The sequence below is a fragment of the Halichoerus grypus genome, chromosome 8 (genome assembly GCF_964656455.1).
Source record: "Halichoerus grypus chromosome 8, mHalGry1.hap1.1, whole genome shotgun sequence".
Taxonomy (NCBI): Eukaryota; Metazoa; Chordata; class Mammalia; order Carnivora; family Phocidae; genus Halichoerus; species Halichoerus grypus.
Genome location: NC_135719.1, coordinates 27,744,593 through 27,760,452, shown reverse-complemented (window position 1 = coordinate 27,760,452; position 15,860 = coordinate 27,744,593). Strand labels below are relative to the sequence as shown.

Genomic DNA, 15,860 nt, shown 5'->3' with positions numbered 1-15,860 from the left:
CCACTTGTGGGAAGCCTCTGTCCACCACCCACCTTTAGGATAATTCCCCCAAAGGTGTCAGGGACAGGGGCTCCAAGGGATGACTCTGTGGGGCCTCCCACCCCTTCCCTGCTCAGAGAGGTCCGCAGGGCTGAGACTTTCTGACAGACGTTTCAAATGGAGGCTTCCTCCCGGAGGAAGGAGACTGGCGCACCCTATTCTTCATGTCCGAACTGTGCAGATACATTCTGCATGCACTGATGTTTGTACGATCTATATCACAACAAGAAAACAAAAAGGAGAGATCACTCTCTGCGGACGTAGGATCGCCTTTAAACCTGTCTTTATTCTTTTGTCGTTCTGTCTCCCTCTGGTGGTCTTGGCATAAGGTTAGTTCAAGAGTTGAGCCAAATAAGAACAGTTTATGCCCAGACATGGAGGACCAGCTGCTGTAGTATTGTCATGAAGCCGTTAGATTTTTGGTTCTGAATTTCATGATTGGAGTCGAGCGCGGTGTCTGTGAGCCTGAAATACCCGCCTCCCCACACCGACCACTCTTCTCTGCTTCCTAATAAGTGTGCAGGTGGGAGTGGGTTTGACAGGCAGGCAGGATGCTGGAGGTACCGTTTTTGTTTTGTATTGTTTCCTTTTTGAGAAAAAGAACAAGGCGGGAATGACAAGAACCTCTGGCAGAGATGGGCGGCCGAGGTGGGCATCTTTTGGAGTTGTAACAAAGACCAAATCTTCCACTGGCCTCTTCCAGGGAGCAGGCGTCCATGGGTGCTGGTGGTGGGCCCCACTGCCTGGGATGGGGTGCCCTTCACACACAGGAGTCTGTGCCCCCAGATCTGGTGGGGCTCACTCCGGGGGAGGGGGGAGTTGGGGCCAGCTTTTAATATATCTACTCAGGGACATAGATTGAAACAGGATACGAATTTCAGAAAGGTCTGGCGAGCTGCCCAAGGTCACCCTGGGAAGTGGCAAGGAGAAAGGCAAAGGACAGTGGCCTCAGAGGGTAGGAATCCATTCAAAAGGCAAGGCCTAACCTCCCACCCCCAGGGACGGGTTCCACGGACTGCCGTTCGACTCCTACCCCACAGTTAGGGTGTGAGGACCCTTGGCCGGGCCCAGGCCGTGGGTGCTGGCTGAGGGTGTGGGCGGTGTGGGCAAGCAGTTACCCAGGGCGCCTGGGACCACCCGGACTTTCCTGCAGAACACAGCGGCACCATCTACTGGTCAGTAATGGTCACTGCAGGGAGGACGGGCGGCTGTGGCCCTGCTGTGGGGTGACAATCAGCAAATCATAGGCACTTGGAACCACACTCACTGGAGAGAATGAGGCCTGAGGGGAAGATGGTGGAAGATAGTGAAAATGGACACACTTCAGTCAGAAGCCCTGAGGGGCAGGGTGGCACCTGCCTTCCCCTAGCTGGTGACAGGTGCCAGGGGGCCCGCTGTGCACACCTGGGCTGCTGATGGATGGGCAGGGAGGGGATCCTCCCTCCACGCCCCTCCCCATTCTGCAGCCATCCCCCTCCCATCCGCTACTCCCCTCCTTTGGTGCCGCCAGCCCTGGCCAGCTGGAGGGGGGTTGACCTCTCCAGAGCGAGGACAAAGGTGCCTGAGATGGAAGGGGCAGCCAGGAGTCTTGCCCTTGGGACGTGGGGCTTTGTAAAGAGCCAGCTCCGCCTGAGAAAACAGGCACTGGCCTGGCCTCTCAGCGGGCTTTGCTCCTAAGATGACAGGGGAGGGGGAAGTGCTTGTGCGCCGGAGATCAGGTTTGTCCAGAGGGGTGCTCTTCAGGTGACTGGGGTGTGTGTGTGATGCAGATTCCCAGAAGCCACTCCGGGTCCACTGAGGCAGAATTTCTCCGATGGGATTGGGGCCTCTGCAGGCTCCTTGGGCTCTGAACACGATTCCAGACACAGAGGAGCTGCTTGGGATCTTCTGTCCCTCCTTCCCTGACTTCAGCCTCAGGTGTTTTAAATGACCTGCTACCTCCCACTGCCCCACCGGGTACTGGGTTTGGAAGAGGTTTGCACCACTTTGTGCCTGCAGTGGGGGGAGTCCTCACATCGGTGATGGTGGAGGCCACCATCCAGGATGTGGCTGCCTTTGGGTCTGGTCCCTGCTTTGTCCCTTAATACCAGCATGACCGTGGCATCTCTTTGTCATCCGAGTCTCAGTGAGCTATCACGCTGCATGCCCACAGGCCATGTGAGTGCACTCACCCGCCTCGGACCGGGCTGGGACAGGACTGGGACTAAGGCAAGGAGGTGCCCTCTCTCTAAAATACTCATGAGTATTTTAATATTGCAACAAGCATTTGGGGTATCTGTGAGGGGTGGAGGGGGGAAGGGACTGTCCCTCCCAATTCTGTACTTTATATGCTTTTAGCATTTATGAAGCTCATCCTATTAATCTTAGCTTTGCGAAAACCCTGTGGAGATAGAAATCAGGAGTTCCTCTTCACCCCATTTCGCTGGTGAGTAAATTGAGGCCCCCCCCCAAAAAAGAGAGAGAAATGACTGTCCCAAGCGCACAAACCCTTTTCGAGCAGGGCAGGTGGAAGAGCTCAGACTCTGGCCATGTCCCTGGATCCCTGGGCAGGCTTTGTGGGACCCCGGAGGGCTGTCCCCACCTCCCTTCAGACATTCGGGACCCTGAGAGGGTCCCAAAAAATACACTCCTTTTCAGGTATCTCCCTTTGCATTATTTGGGTCTGTGCTCACCTTGGCTTCTGAGAGCAGCCTTCCCTTTGCATTATTTGGGTCTGTGCTCACCTTGGCTTCTGAGAGCAGCCTTCCCCTTCCTCGTCAGATCCGAATGCGTCCCTGTCCCCCTCACAGCAGGTTTGCTTCCTGCCTCTTAGTTCTCATTGTCTGAAAAGACCTTGTTGGCTTTGTTTACCCAACTCTCTGAGAGAGGGCACCTCCTTGCCGTAGTCCCAGGCCTGTCCCAGCCCCCACGGACTGTCCCTCAACATTGATGGGTGGGAGGGGGAGGGGCAGGTGCCTTCCCTCTCTACATAATTGGGAGGGACAGTCCGTTCCCCCCTCCGCCCCTCACAGATACCCCAAATGCTTGTTGCAATATTAAAATACTCATGACAGTAGTAACATGGCTTGCTGAGCCCTTCTCCGTGCCTGGTCCACTGCTAAGCTCTGGCCCTGCCCTGACTGCATCCTGCGTGGGCCCTGGGGTGAGCGGTCCCAGGGTCAGAGGCCTGGGGAGTTGCAGGCTCTGAAGTGGGGCCCCTCTCCTGGTCGGCACTTCTTGTCTTCGGTCCTCTGAGAGGCCTGCCTGCAGTCGCTCCCCCCCACGAGGGTGCAGAAGCTGGTCACAGAGCAGGGCCACACTCCGGGGGTGCACGGTGCCGGGCCCCCTGCTGCCAGGATGACCTTCCTCTGGGGTCTCAGCACGGGCTTCGGAACTCCTCTTTCTCTTGTGTTTGGGCTTGTGGTAATAGAGGGGCTCTATTCCCGTGATAATGTGAAGTGCTTGCCCGCGGAAAGCACCTCACTGTATCTGCAGGCCCTGGTGCCGTGGTGGGCACTCCGTCTCGAATCCCCAGTCGGGGCACAGGCCCAGTTCGGAGGTGTGGCTCTGTGGGGTCGGGGCCACGACCGCTGCCCCTGTGTGAGAAGCTCTGCGGACACTCACGTGTACCTACATGGGTGTGTGTGCTTGAGCATGCGTGTACGTGTGTGTGGGGGGTGAGGGCTTGTGGACCCGTGATGGACTCGGTGAGGTGAGAGGCTCTGGGAGGAGCCCTCAGAGTCTACGGCACTGAGGTCCCACCACCCCGGTACCTGCGGGTCCCACCAGAGCCAGCGCTGACTGGAGGCCAGACTGAGTGGCCTGGGAGGCTGGGTAGGCCGGGCTACAAGAGAAGGCCCCGTTATCCCACACGGCCGCTTGCTCGGACCTTTGGGGAAGGTGGCGGGGACAATGAGATGAGGAACGCTTGATCTGAACATGCATTGGAGTCATTGTGCTTTTCTGGGATGTCTTTTAAACACTGGAAGGGTGAGCTTATAAACCTGCCAGAAGCTAGGGTACCCCTGGGCCCTCCAGCCCACCTGGCCCCAGCCCCCAACCTCCACCCCCAATCCCTCCCACCACCAGCCCTCAAGCCCAAAGTTTACCCCCCACCAAGGCCCTCATGCCCCCTTCTCAAGGCCGCCTGTACCCGTCCCCTCCCTTGGCCTTCACTGAGCCCCGAGGCTGTAGAGCCCTTTGACCGCCACCCCTCTTCTGTCCCAGGCAGCCTCCTCCAGATCCAGCAATGTCAGCCGGGTGGGAAGAGCTTTCCCAGAGAAATGGATGTGGTGGGGAGACCACGCAGAGGGGCAGCTCTCCCCCTCCAGACCTAGGCCCTACTTCCTCATGTCTCTCCTCCCCAACCCAAGGCTCTTGAAAGGACCCCTTCACTTGGTTCTGGAGCAGAAGATGCTTCTTTCTTCCAGACACAGATGACAGAGTTGGGGCTGAGTGAGGGGCTTCAGACTTGGGGAAAGGCTTTGCCAGCAGACTTGGAAGTCATGGGGGTATCCATCTATGGGGGAGGGCCAGGGAGGCCCTGAGGCATCAGTGGCTTCTCGGACAGGGCTGGGGGGCTGAGGGATGGGGCCTTGGGCTTGGTTCCCTGAAGGTTTGGGAGAGGCTTCCAAAAGTGTCATCCAAGATCCCTGGAGCAAACCACCTGAGCACCCAGGAGGAAGGGGTACATCCTCTGGGTGCTGCTGGGGAGGCTGTCAGCGTCGGTGGGGAGAAAGAGGGGGGTCCCCAGGGCAGTGGTGTCATGATGGGAGGACCCCTACACCTTCCGTGGGGCATGACCTGGGGCATTCCTAAGTTGGGACCTGCCGGGGCCCGTTACTACTAACGGATTCCTTTCAAACCTCAGAATACTTGACTTTGTTCTGAAGCACTTTATAAAATTGGCTTTAGTGTAGGAGCCGTGGTGCTGGGGTGAAAGAGACGGGAGTAGACCCCGGGTGCAAGTCTGACGTGTGAGCCCCTGGGGAGGGGTCTTCAGGCAGACAGCTGAGGCTAATGGGACACACGCTATGACCAATTTCGGAGCTTTAGTGGAAAGCGCGCAGAGCTGAGGCTTGTTCCTGTGAAAGCCTAATGCACAGGTCCCCTCCCAGGCATCTCACCTTGGGCCATTTGAAGAGAGTTTGAAGAGAACTAAAGTTTCAGAGAGTAATTTAGAAAACCTGCCTCGGATCCAGGGGCGGCCAGGTGTCAGGGAAGCTGCGTGTTCACTTCTTGGGGTGACAGTCTGCTCACGGTGGGCCCCTCACTGAGCCCCCAGTGCCCGAGCAGCCTTGGGTGGGCATGTGGGCCGGAGCTGGGGCCCCAATCCCTGGGGGTCTGCTGACGTCGGGATGACAGAGCCCAGCAAAACTGCCCTTGTCCCCTCACATGTGCGTACCTCTGAACGGGAACACTGTGTTTGGGGGCTCGGGGACTCCTGCCTCTCTCCTGAAGGAATGAGAGGCCCCATGCCGTTTAGAGCAGGGGAGGCAAAAAGATCAGATTTCTGGAAGGACCCTCTCGTGGCAGCATGGGGAGTGGTCTGTGCGTAGAAGGTTCAGGTCTTAGTCTTGTTGCTCTAACAAAGCACCAGAGGCTGTGGGGTGTATAAACAGCGGAGGATGGAAGCCCCAGATCAGGGTACCCACGTGGTCGAGTTCTGGTGCGAGCCCCCTTCCGGGTGACAGACGGCCGCCGTCTCTGTGTCCACATGTGACAGAAAGCAGGCAAGGGTGCTCTCCGGGGCCCTTTTATGAGGGCACAGATCCCATTCCTGAGGGCTCTACCCCCTGACCTCCCAGCTCACCTCCCAGAGGTCATACTTCTAATACCATCCCATGGGGGGTTAGGGCTTCCGCATAGGGATTTTGGAGGGACCCAGACAGTCCATTGCAGTTCACACGGGCTAGGCGAATGCCATCCTCGGGTCCAGGATGGAAGGAGGCGGGGGTGGTGGCAGAACTGGACAGAGACACACTTGGGATAGGTTTGGTGGCAAAGCGGAGGGACAGCCCTCGGGGATGGGCTGGATACGGGGGTGAAAGCCTGTGTAGCTGGGATGGGGGTGGGGTCTGAGATGAGAAACTGGGCTCAGTGCCTGGATGGAGCTTTGCTTTGGGCATGTCGAGAGGGGGCCATCCCAGGGAGCCAGCAAGTAGGCTGTTGAGTATGTGGGGTTGGGGTTCAGAGAGCCACGGTGTCCTTTGCCAGCACCGAGTCCGCAGGATGCCCGCATTCCATGGCCTCATGGAGGAGGATGAGCCTGCAGGGAGCTGAGAAGGAACAGCCAGAAAGGGAGGAGGAGATGATGACCATAGGCCCCCCGACGTGAGGGTATGGAGGTCGCGCGTAGCGTTCGCTTCGGTGGTGTTGGAGCGGGGAGGTAGCGGCCAGGCGGGGACATGCTGAGGAAGGGGTGCAAGCCAAACAGGCAGTTCTTTCTAGACATGTGTCCTCCAGAGGGAGGAGGGAGGGGGTCCACGGGAGGCGGGGATGTGGGGAGGGAGGGGGGCTTTTGAACCCGCCTGGGGACACGGGAGGATATTTAAAAGCTGTAGGAAGACCCAGCTGATATAGGACTTGGTTCAGAGAGGGATGGGGTCGCAGGTGACCCTCCATCCCCAGCAGGGACCCACCACACGGTGAGCGGAGGTGATGCTCTGTTGAGTACAGCCAAGGGAGGGGCAGCTGGAGGTTCGAGGAGATGGGGGAAGGTATGAAATGGTGCTTGCCCAGAGGGAGAGGGGGCACTTCTCAGGGGCATCTTTCGAGGTCACCAGCAAGTTTTGAGGGCATTTTGGTCCTTGAATTTGGAATGGAACCAGTCTGCCTTGTTGGGCGGCTCTGGCTCTTTCCAGCTGCAGGCCCGCAGGTAGCAGGTGGTTGGAGTTGTGCCGAGGCCCTGGGGCCGACAGGTGGGGCGGGGAGTCGAGGGTGTTGGGCAGATGTTATGGGACTGGTGGAGAGCGGCATCCAGACTAGGCAGGTTGATGCCTTTAGCAGCAGAGTGGGTCAGAGGGGAGAACACGGAACAGCTAGATGGGGGGGGGCAGAGGGGACTGCTGGTCATGGGGACTGGGAAGCCACAGGACAGCCAGCCCTGTGGACCCTGGAGTGAGGGGGAGCCTGAGAGCCAGAGCCAAGGTCCCTCAGAAGGAAGGGTCTGGCCGAGGGGCGGGCAGGGAGAGGGAAGAAGGCAGTGACACGGAAAGGAAGGCCGAGCGATGGTCTACAGGTTCCAGACTGTGGACCCAGGGCCAAATTCTCCCAGCCACCCGGGTCCGTGCATGAGGTTTTCCCGGAGCACAGCCGTGCCTGCTCGTAGACAGATGGCCTGGGCCTGCTTTTGTCTTCTGGATGCAGAGGTGACTGGTTGCACACAGACCACAAAGCCTAAGATATTTTCCGTCTAGCTCCTCGAGGAAAGGGTTTGCTGACCTTACCTACAGCTGCCTGTCCAGGACAGGAGCCACTAACCACATGTGGCTATTTCTATGTAAATTAATTAGATTGCATAAAATTTTAAAAACTTCCTCTTGCAGTAGGCCCAGTTCAAGTACTCCAAAGCCGCACGTGGCTAGTGGTTCCCGTATTAAACCGCACCAAGCTAGAACATTCTACATCGTGGCAGAAAGTTCCACTGACAGCACTGGTCTAGAGGCAGCAGGGGAAGCAAGGACCATGTTACCCAGTGGTGTATGGGATGAGGGTATATGGGATGTGTATGGGATGTGGGGGCCCACCCAGGCGGGCATGTGACAGGACCAGAGCCCTACAGTGCAGAAATGGAAGAGAAGGCCCCAGAAGAACTAGAGGGTAGTGGGCAGTTTCTGCTCCCTGCCCTGAGTCCCAGAGGGCTCTGGGGCAGGCATGGAAATGCTGTACGGTTTGGGAAAGTGCGTCTCTGGGATTGCAGCATGTGGTTTTCACCTTGGAGGCTGAGGTGCCCTGAGTGACAATTGCCCGAGGCCCTGGAACTGTCCTCCTGAGCCATGCACGTGGACTTTTCTGGCCTGGGTGTTGATTTTGCATAGTTCCTCGCACCGCACACCGTGCGGGATGAGGGAAGGAGACTGGCCTCCTCCCTCTGCAGGCTGCAGATGGGCGATGGGTCGGCCCTTCGCCTTTGTCCCCTGTCCCCGCGGCCTTGTTCCTTTGTCCTCTGGGAGGATGCTAACTGTGCCCTCATCAGTTCCAGGGCCCTGTGAACCAGAAGACCTCATTGATGGGATCATCTTTGCTGCCAACTACCTGGGGTCCACCCAGCTGCTCTCAGAACGTAACCCTTCCAAAAACATCAGAATGATGCAGGCGCAGGAAGCTGTCAGCCGGGTCAAGGTACTGGTGGGCGTAGCACTTGGGGGAGGGGGCACTGGAGTGGGGGTGGGTGACCCGCAGCCCTCAGCACGGAGAGCAGGAAGACCTGAGGTGCCTGGCGAGGCCAAGGGCCACTTTGGCCTGTCTGGAAGAATGCTGGGGTCGGGGGCAGGGGCGGTTGGCTCGTTCACGAGGAACCACCACCCGGCCACTGGGAGTATGATTTTTAAAGGCGATTGGTCCACAGCATTCCACTCATAAAACATATTGGGATGGAGCCTCAAGTCCCATTTTGATGGTATGTGTGTCTTTGGCACCAAAGTGCTTGCAGAATGGGAAACAAATCGCACGTGTCAATTAAATTCATGACCTCAAGAAACACTCTGACGTGCTTGCTGCGCTGGGTACACACGGAATCGCCTGGTTGTGAACAGTGGGTGCAGCCGGGCAGGGGGAGGATGAGGCCAAGTCGGCAAAGCTAATGGGGTCCAGCGAGAAGGGCAGGGTGGTCCGCGGAGGTGCCCCCTCTGGGCAGGAGGGGGTCTGTGGATGCTGCCAGCCCCTGGGGCTGAGAAACCATGTCAGGCCCCTCCTCTGTCCTCATCGTGCACTGACCTCCTTTATGGAGGCACAGGGGCCTGGGGCACGAGCCCGTGGCGGCCAGGAGAAGAGAAGCGCAGAGCCCAGGGCCCTCCTGCCCCACACCCAGTCCTGCTCCTCTGCCTGAAAGCCCGGTTCTCCTCTGCAGGCCGGTGGCATCGCTCCGTCCGTCTGTCCCCAGTCTCGCCCTCGCAGATCTGGGGGGTGGTTGGTGATTCCCAGTGCTCGAGGGACGTGTGGGGGGGCTTCTTGTGGTCAGTGTGTGCTCGCTGACATGGCAGCCACCCACCCATCCTGCCCCTGCAGGGGGGCTTCCCCTGAGCACAAGGTCGGAGTCCCAGGGTGTTGACCACAAGACCAAAATAACTTGGCCGCCCTTCCTTCTCTTCCTTTCTTTCTTCCTTTATCCGTTTTTCTTTTCTCTTACATGCTGCTCAGAGGATGCAAAAGGCTGCTAAAATCAAGAAAAAAGCGGTGTGTAGGGCTGAGGGGTTTGCCTGGGTTTCTGGGCCTCGTCCTGTGCAGTTTGGTGGGGGGGCGGTCCCGTTTGTAGGAACATACATCATGTGGCAAACAGCTTTTTCCTCTTCCCTTGGTAGATAGACTTCTGAACAAAACCACAGACAAGTCTTTAAATTTTTAACCACCCACTTACAGAAGAATCTCATCATTGCCCTTTTTATAAATTTCTTGTTTAGTGTCTCCTGTGCTAGAACGTGGTTAATGCCGCGATATCACTGTTTCACGCAGACGTTTTTACGGGTGACATTTGATATGATCATGTGACACATTTAGCGCTTAGGCCTCTTGTACAAAATTAAACTGTTCTGATATTTAAAGACTCATTAAGCTTAATTTACTAAATCAGGATGATGGTGAGAAGGTCAGTTTGCCCAGGAGATGCGTTTCCCCACTGGAAAGAGTTGCTGCAGGGCGTCTGGGTGGCTCAGTCGGTTAAGCATCCGACTCTTTTTTTTTTTTTAAGATTTTTTTATTTATTTTTTGACAGAGAAAGAGACAGCAAGAGAGGGAACACAAGCATGGGGAGTGGGAGTGGGAGAGGGAGAAGCAGGCTTCTCGCTGAGCAGGGAGCCCGATGCGGGGCTCGATCACAGGACCCTAGGATCACGATCTGAGCCGAAGGCAGACGCTTAACGACTGAGCCACCCAGGCGCCCCAAGCATCTGATTCTTGATCTCAGCTCAAGTCTTGCTCTCAGGCTTGTGAGTTGAGGCCCTGCATTGGGCTCCACGCCCAGTGTGGAGCATACTTTAAAAAAAAAAAAAAAAAAGGGCAGGGGAAAGTTTCTGCAGCATGAGCCAACATTAAAAAAAAAAAATCAAGTTGACTTCCAGTCATTTATTTGTAAACCTGGTCATTTAGTAAATGCTGGGTCCTCACAATACAGGAAATCTCAAATGCTCGGGGTCAGAAGGCACTGATTTGGTGCACGCTTGTTGCTTAAACGGCAGGAGATTTAGTCCTCCATTCCCCACCTAGAACACCGTTTTCTGTCTGCGTGGCCACAGGAGCTTGTCTGGGCGCTCCCTTCCTCCTGCGGTGACACTTCTGTCCCTGTGATATTTGCTCTTTGCCCAGTGGTGTCTCCTTGGATTCCTTGAGCTGTAGGAGAGGAAGGAACTCACCCATCTCCCTCTGCCCAGTGAGCTTTCTGCTCGGCGCCTCCAGGCAGCGTAGATGGGCCTGGCTTTGCAGAGCTGTAGTTGGGGTAGGCTTCCCCCCAAGGGAGAGGGGCGCCTAGCCTGCAGTTTGCCCAGGGCACCCCTGGGCTGCCCAAGCACCGGGCAGCTGGAGCGGGGCTCTGTTGTACGCCGCAGCCCGGTCCTCAGTCTGCCATCCGGGGAGCCCAGAGGGGCCTGGAGCAGGTGCATCCAGCTCGGAACAGCCTCTGCAGCCTGCTGTAAACCTGGAGAGCTGTTCTTCCCTGCAGGCAAGGAGATGTTCGGGATCGTTGCTGAGGGCCCCCTTTCTGGTCTGCTCACATCTGGCCAGGCAAGTGCTGAGAGGAGGGTGCTTCACGAGTCTGGGACCAGGAGGAAGCAGTGTCCCCCGCACAGCTAACCTGCTGGTGACTATGGGGTCATGGCCCCCCCCATCCACAGACATGCCCACCCTCTTGCCTGGTGGCCCTCTGTTGGATTCCTGCTATTGACACTCCCCCTTTCCTCTAGCAGAGCGTATCACGGGGCAAGCTTTGCTATTCCCTGTTGCCGATCAGGTTTTGGCTTCATCTGTTCACCCCCAGTTTGAGCCCGCTCAGCTTCACGTTTGTCACTCTTCTCTCATTAAGTGCACAGGACTCGAGTTTCCTCCAGAAACTGTCACGAAAACCAAGTCCACCTGCAACTTACTTTCTTTTTTTTTTTTGCTTCTGGCCCAACCTACTTTCTCAAGCAAGAGGGTTTTGAGGAACAATCCTGTAATATATAACGTTTAAAAGCTTGTGGGCATACACTATAATCCGGTTTTTCAGATCAGAGAAAAAGTAGTTCCTCTACATTCCTGCAGACTGTTTTCAACTGGGTAATTTTGAACTCTCTTCTCTTTTAAAATCAGTTAAAAACAGTGTCACCTCATGGTGGGCTGGAAGCCCCAAAGACCTTTTCTCTTGAAAACTGAGCTGCAATACAAATTTATCAATATTATACAGGGTCTCTCTGTGACTCCGATTTCTTGAGGAATTTGTCAGCAGGGGGATTTTAGATTTCGGATTTTTTAGTGAGGAATTAAATCACAGTTTCTGCTCTTTTGAAGTGGAAGATATGCCATTGTGGGCCCCCAGTGACCATAAAGAATTTCTTACCTCAGTGGGTAAACCGGAAGAGTTTGTATCTCATTACCACTGTGCAGTAGTAATTAGGATTCCCATGGTTGTAAAAAGCAATGAAAAGCTGTCCTGGTTTAGAGCAGACCCTGAATACATAGTCCACTCAGCTTCTAGAACATTCCGTGGACACATAAGTAATGGCCATGGGATGAACACACTCCAGGAGCTGACAAAACAGGGGCGTTTGTGTGACAGCTTCTTCTGGTTTTTCCCATGTTGCTGGGAGGGCAGCACTGAGTCCTGTTGGGGTCTTGCTTCCCTTAGGGTTTTTGGAAGATCAGCATTAAGCCTGCTCGGGGGTTGACATAACTAGGACTCTTTAAATCAGAAGAAGATGCTGACGATCTAATCCATCGTCTTTGAAAATTCCTTCCCCATTTCCTGGGGATATTTGGAATCCCAAATCCCGGAAATGTATGTAGCCCGAGTACACAGACCCTGTGCCTTTGCCGAGTTTGATAAGGGTTGGCAGGCAGGCTTACTTTTTAGGGAGTGGAGGGGCTGCGCTTTGGATGCTGGGACCCAAGACCCCAGGCGTCTGGCCCCCCTCCATGCTCAGGCTTCCGGAAGCTGTCTCCTCCCTCCTTCTTCACGCCCTGTGCTAACTGCCTTTAGAACTCACTTCGCTACGGATTGTGCTGGAAGGCGGCATGCAATTTAGATTTCCCTTGGCTGCTGCAAGCTGGAGTAGCGTTTCCCTCTAGGGGCGCTCAGGGTCATTAGTAAAATTGTCAGGCCTTTGTTCAAGTTAGTTTTTTTGTTTTTTGTTTTTTTATTTGTAACAGTATCCACTGTCCTTTCTTAGAATTCGGAGGGGGATGCCCAGACTCTGACCGAAGTGGATCTCTTCATCTCCACCCAGAGGATCAAGGTGTTAAATGCGGACACACAGGTAAGCGTTTTAAAGACCGTTGTTTAAAATCATGTACTTAAGCCCCTAACTTCCCACCTCAGGGACTAGAGGAGAACGAGGTCTAGCTGCGGGAGAACTTTCCCTCTGGGAATGAGCTGAAGGGCTGTCCCCCAGGACAGTTGCTCCGGACCCCGGGTCTTGAATGAGTTGTGGTTGTAGAATCTAGAGCGAGCTGCAGGGGGCCGAGGAGCACCAGGCTGGGAAGAGAAAAGCCCGTGGTGTAGGTTTGCTGCAGCTGGGATTAAGTAGGCAAAATGAAGGGGAAGGAGCGGGGAGTCGGAAGCTGTGTGCTCACCATCAGGATTCTAGAAGGGCCTTCCTGAAACCTGTGCATGCCAGGCCTGGGGAATCGAGCGGGAGGGTGGAAATGCCGTGTGAGCCCTCGGCCCTCTGAGTGGGTGGTCTTCCAGCAGGGCTGGGGCTGTCTTAAGATTTTCTACCTGTGAACCCTGTGCTGTGGTCAGGTTCTACTCATTTTTCCTGGGCCTTCATCACTGCTGTTGGTGGAGAAGACAGATCTGTGAGGAACAAGTGAGCCGAGGAGAAGGAGGGAGGAGGCCAGGGGCATGGGCCAGAGGGAGGGAGGGGTCGGGAAGGCCTCAGGCAGTGCTGTGTCCTTGAGGTTTGCTGAGGGAGAGGGAGGCCCCACTGTCCCTGGGGTCAGACCTCCATTCCTGGGCCCGTTGGAGGACAGAGGACGGCCAGATGCCGGAGTAATGACCCCTTTGCTTCTTTGTCATCAGCAAGTAATCTGTGTGCTGACACTCCGGATGTGTGGGGACCCTATTCCCCAGTACCCATTTTGCCTGCAGGTTTTGGCACCCAGTGATCATCTTGCTTGAGTTGGTTCCAACACCGGAAGTAAAAAAATGGTGCATTTCCTAATTATCTCATGCTCTCCACTTTTATTATCAGACCTTGCCCCGTGCAGAAGACTTATTGTTTCTTTCTCTCTCTCTTCACTGTGGACCGATGAATTTTTTTTTTAACTTGTGTTTTAATTATTATCCTCATAATTCTTTTTGGCGCTCTGGTGATCCCCAGTTCGGCCAGAGACCTTTAAACTGGGTCCTGTGTGGCTTTGACATCTTCCCTTTAGTCGCTGATCACGTCCTTGCTTTCCGAGGTCGTGAGGCATTCCGAGCTCCCCTTACGCTTTCCCTGCCCCAGACCTGGAATCAGCCATTTCTTCGAGGAGCTACACACAGTTCCTTTTCGTGGGGAACAATATTACAGAAACAAAGACCTGGGTGCTGGCCATGTTCACCGTCGCAGGGGTCTCCTTGTTCCTGGGCCCTTGCAACGAACAGAGCTAGACAGTAAATGTGTTTTATTTATTTATTTATTTTTAATTTTATTGTTATGTTAATCACCATACATTACATCATTAGTTTTTGATGTAGTGTTCCATGATTCATTGTTTGTGCATAACACCCAGTGCTCCACGCAATACGTGCCCTCTTTAATACCCATCACCAGGCTAACCCATCCTCCCACCCCCCTCCCCTCTAGAACCCTCAGTTTGTTTTTCAGAGTCCATCGTCTCTCATGGTTCGTCTCCCCCTCCGATTTCCCCCCCTTCATTCTTCCCCTCCTGCTATCTTCTTCTTTTTTTTTTTTCTTAACATATATTGCATTATTTGTTTCAGAGGTACAGATCTGAGATTCAACAGTCTTGCACAATTCACAGCGCTTACCAGAACACATACCCTCCCCAGTGTCTATCACCCAGTCACCCCATCCCTCCCACCCCACCCCCCACTCCAGCAACCCTCAGTTTGTTTCCTGAGATTAAGAATTCCTCATATCAGTGAGGTCATATGATACATGTCTTTCTCTGTTTGACTTATTTCACTCAGCATAACACCCTCCAGTTCCATCCACATTGTTGCAAATGGCAAGATCTCATTCCTTTTGATGGCTGCATGATATTCCATTGTGTATATATACCACTTCTTCTTTATCCATTCATCTGTCGATGGACATCTTGGCTCTTTCCACAGTTTGGCTATTGTGGACATTGCTGCTATAAACATCAGGGTGCACGTACCCCTTCGGATCCCTACATTTGTATCTTTGGGGTAAATACCCAGTAGTGCAATTGCTGGATCATATGGTAGCTCTATTTTCAACTTTTTGAGGAACCTCCATACTGTTTTCCAGAGTGGTTGCACCAGCTTGCATTCCCACCAACAGTGTAGGAGGGTTCCCCTTTCTCTGCATCCCCGCCAACATCTGTCATTTCCTGACTTGTTAATTTTAGTCATTCTGACTAGTGTGAGGTGGTATCTCACTGAGGTTTTGATTTGGATTTCCCTGATGCCGAGCGATGTTGAGCACTTTTTCGTGTGTCTGTTGGCCATTTGGACGTCTTCTTTGGAAAAATGTCTGTTCATGTCTTCTGCCCATTTCTTGATTGGATTCTTTGTTCTTTGGGTGTTGAGTTTGATGAGTTCTTTATAGATTTTGGATACTAGCCCTTTATCTGATAAGTCATTTGCAAATATCTTCTCCCATTCTGTCAGTTGTCTTTTGGTTTTGTTAGTAAATGTGTTTTAAAATAAAGCCCAGAGTTCATACTTGTACCTCTGTCTGCAAGGAAGATGGCTGTGCCAAGGGCATGTGGCCAGAAATCAGGAAATGCCGAAGAGCCATCCTCGACGGTTCCCTGTCTGGTCCCCCATCCTGAAAAGTGGCTCTTGTGGTTTGAAACCACCCCCCTAACCTTGGCCAGGAAACAAATCAGCTCCTGGAAGACAGACGTGGGGTAATATCTGCTGTAAAAATGGATTCTGTGAGGAAGAAAAGGGGCTTCCGAGGTTGCAGAAGCAGCCAATTTTTCTTTTGTGGAAAAAGCACAAAGGCAATAAAAGACCCAACTGATGAGTTTCTCAGAGCCTTTGTGTGCAGCCTCGTTAGGTAGGGGTCATGTGCACGACGCTCTGTGGAGATTCCTGTCAGATGACAAAAGCCATCAAGAGTAATGGACCTGCCAGGAGCCGAGGGAATTGAAAGGCCACAGAGACCCATCCGTCAGTCAGGGGAGCTGCCTCAGTGTCCCCTGACCGGGGCCTGCACTGCTTGGGCTCCCTGGGAAGAACTCATCTGTGGAAAACATTGGCCTCGGAGCCTTCCTCATCTGCTAGGGAAAAGCATGTG

The 15,860-nt window shown here is 54.3% G+C and overlaps 1 protein-coding gene across 6 annotated transcripts in view; it reads left to right on the top strand.

The window, feature by feature from the left end:
- APBA2 (amyloid beta precursor protein binding family A member 2) overlaps positions 1-15,860 on the top strand; it is a 245,586-nt gene that overhangs the window by 211,525 nt on the left and 18,201 nt on the right. For 5 of the 6 annotated variants that reach the window (XM_078078981.1, XM_078078978.1, XM_078078979.1 and 2 more), the window contains 3 exons: positions 8,216-8,361; positions 9,379-9,414; positions 12,594-12,680. In XM_078078981.1, coding sequence (XP_077935107.1) covers positions 8,216-8,361; positions 9,379-9,414; positions 12,594-12,680 — 269 coding nt within the window. The remainder of the gene's footprint in view (positions 1-8,215; positions 8,362-9,378; positions 9,415-12,593; positions 12,681-15,860) is intronic. The other variant, XM_078078982.1, reaches the window with a different exon arrangement.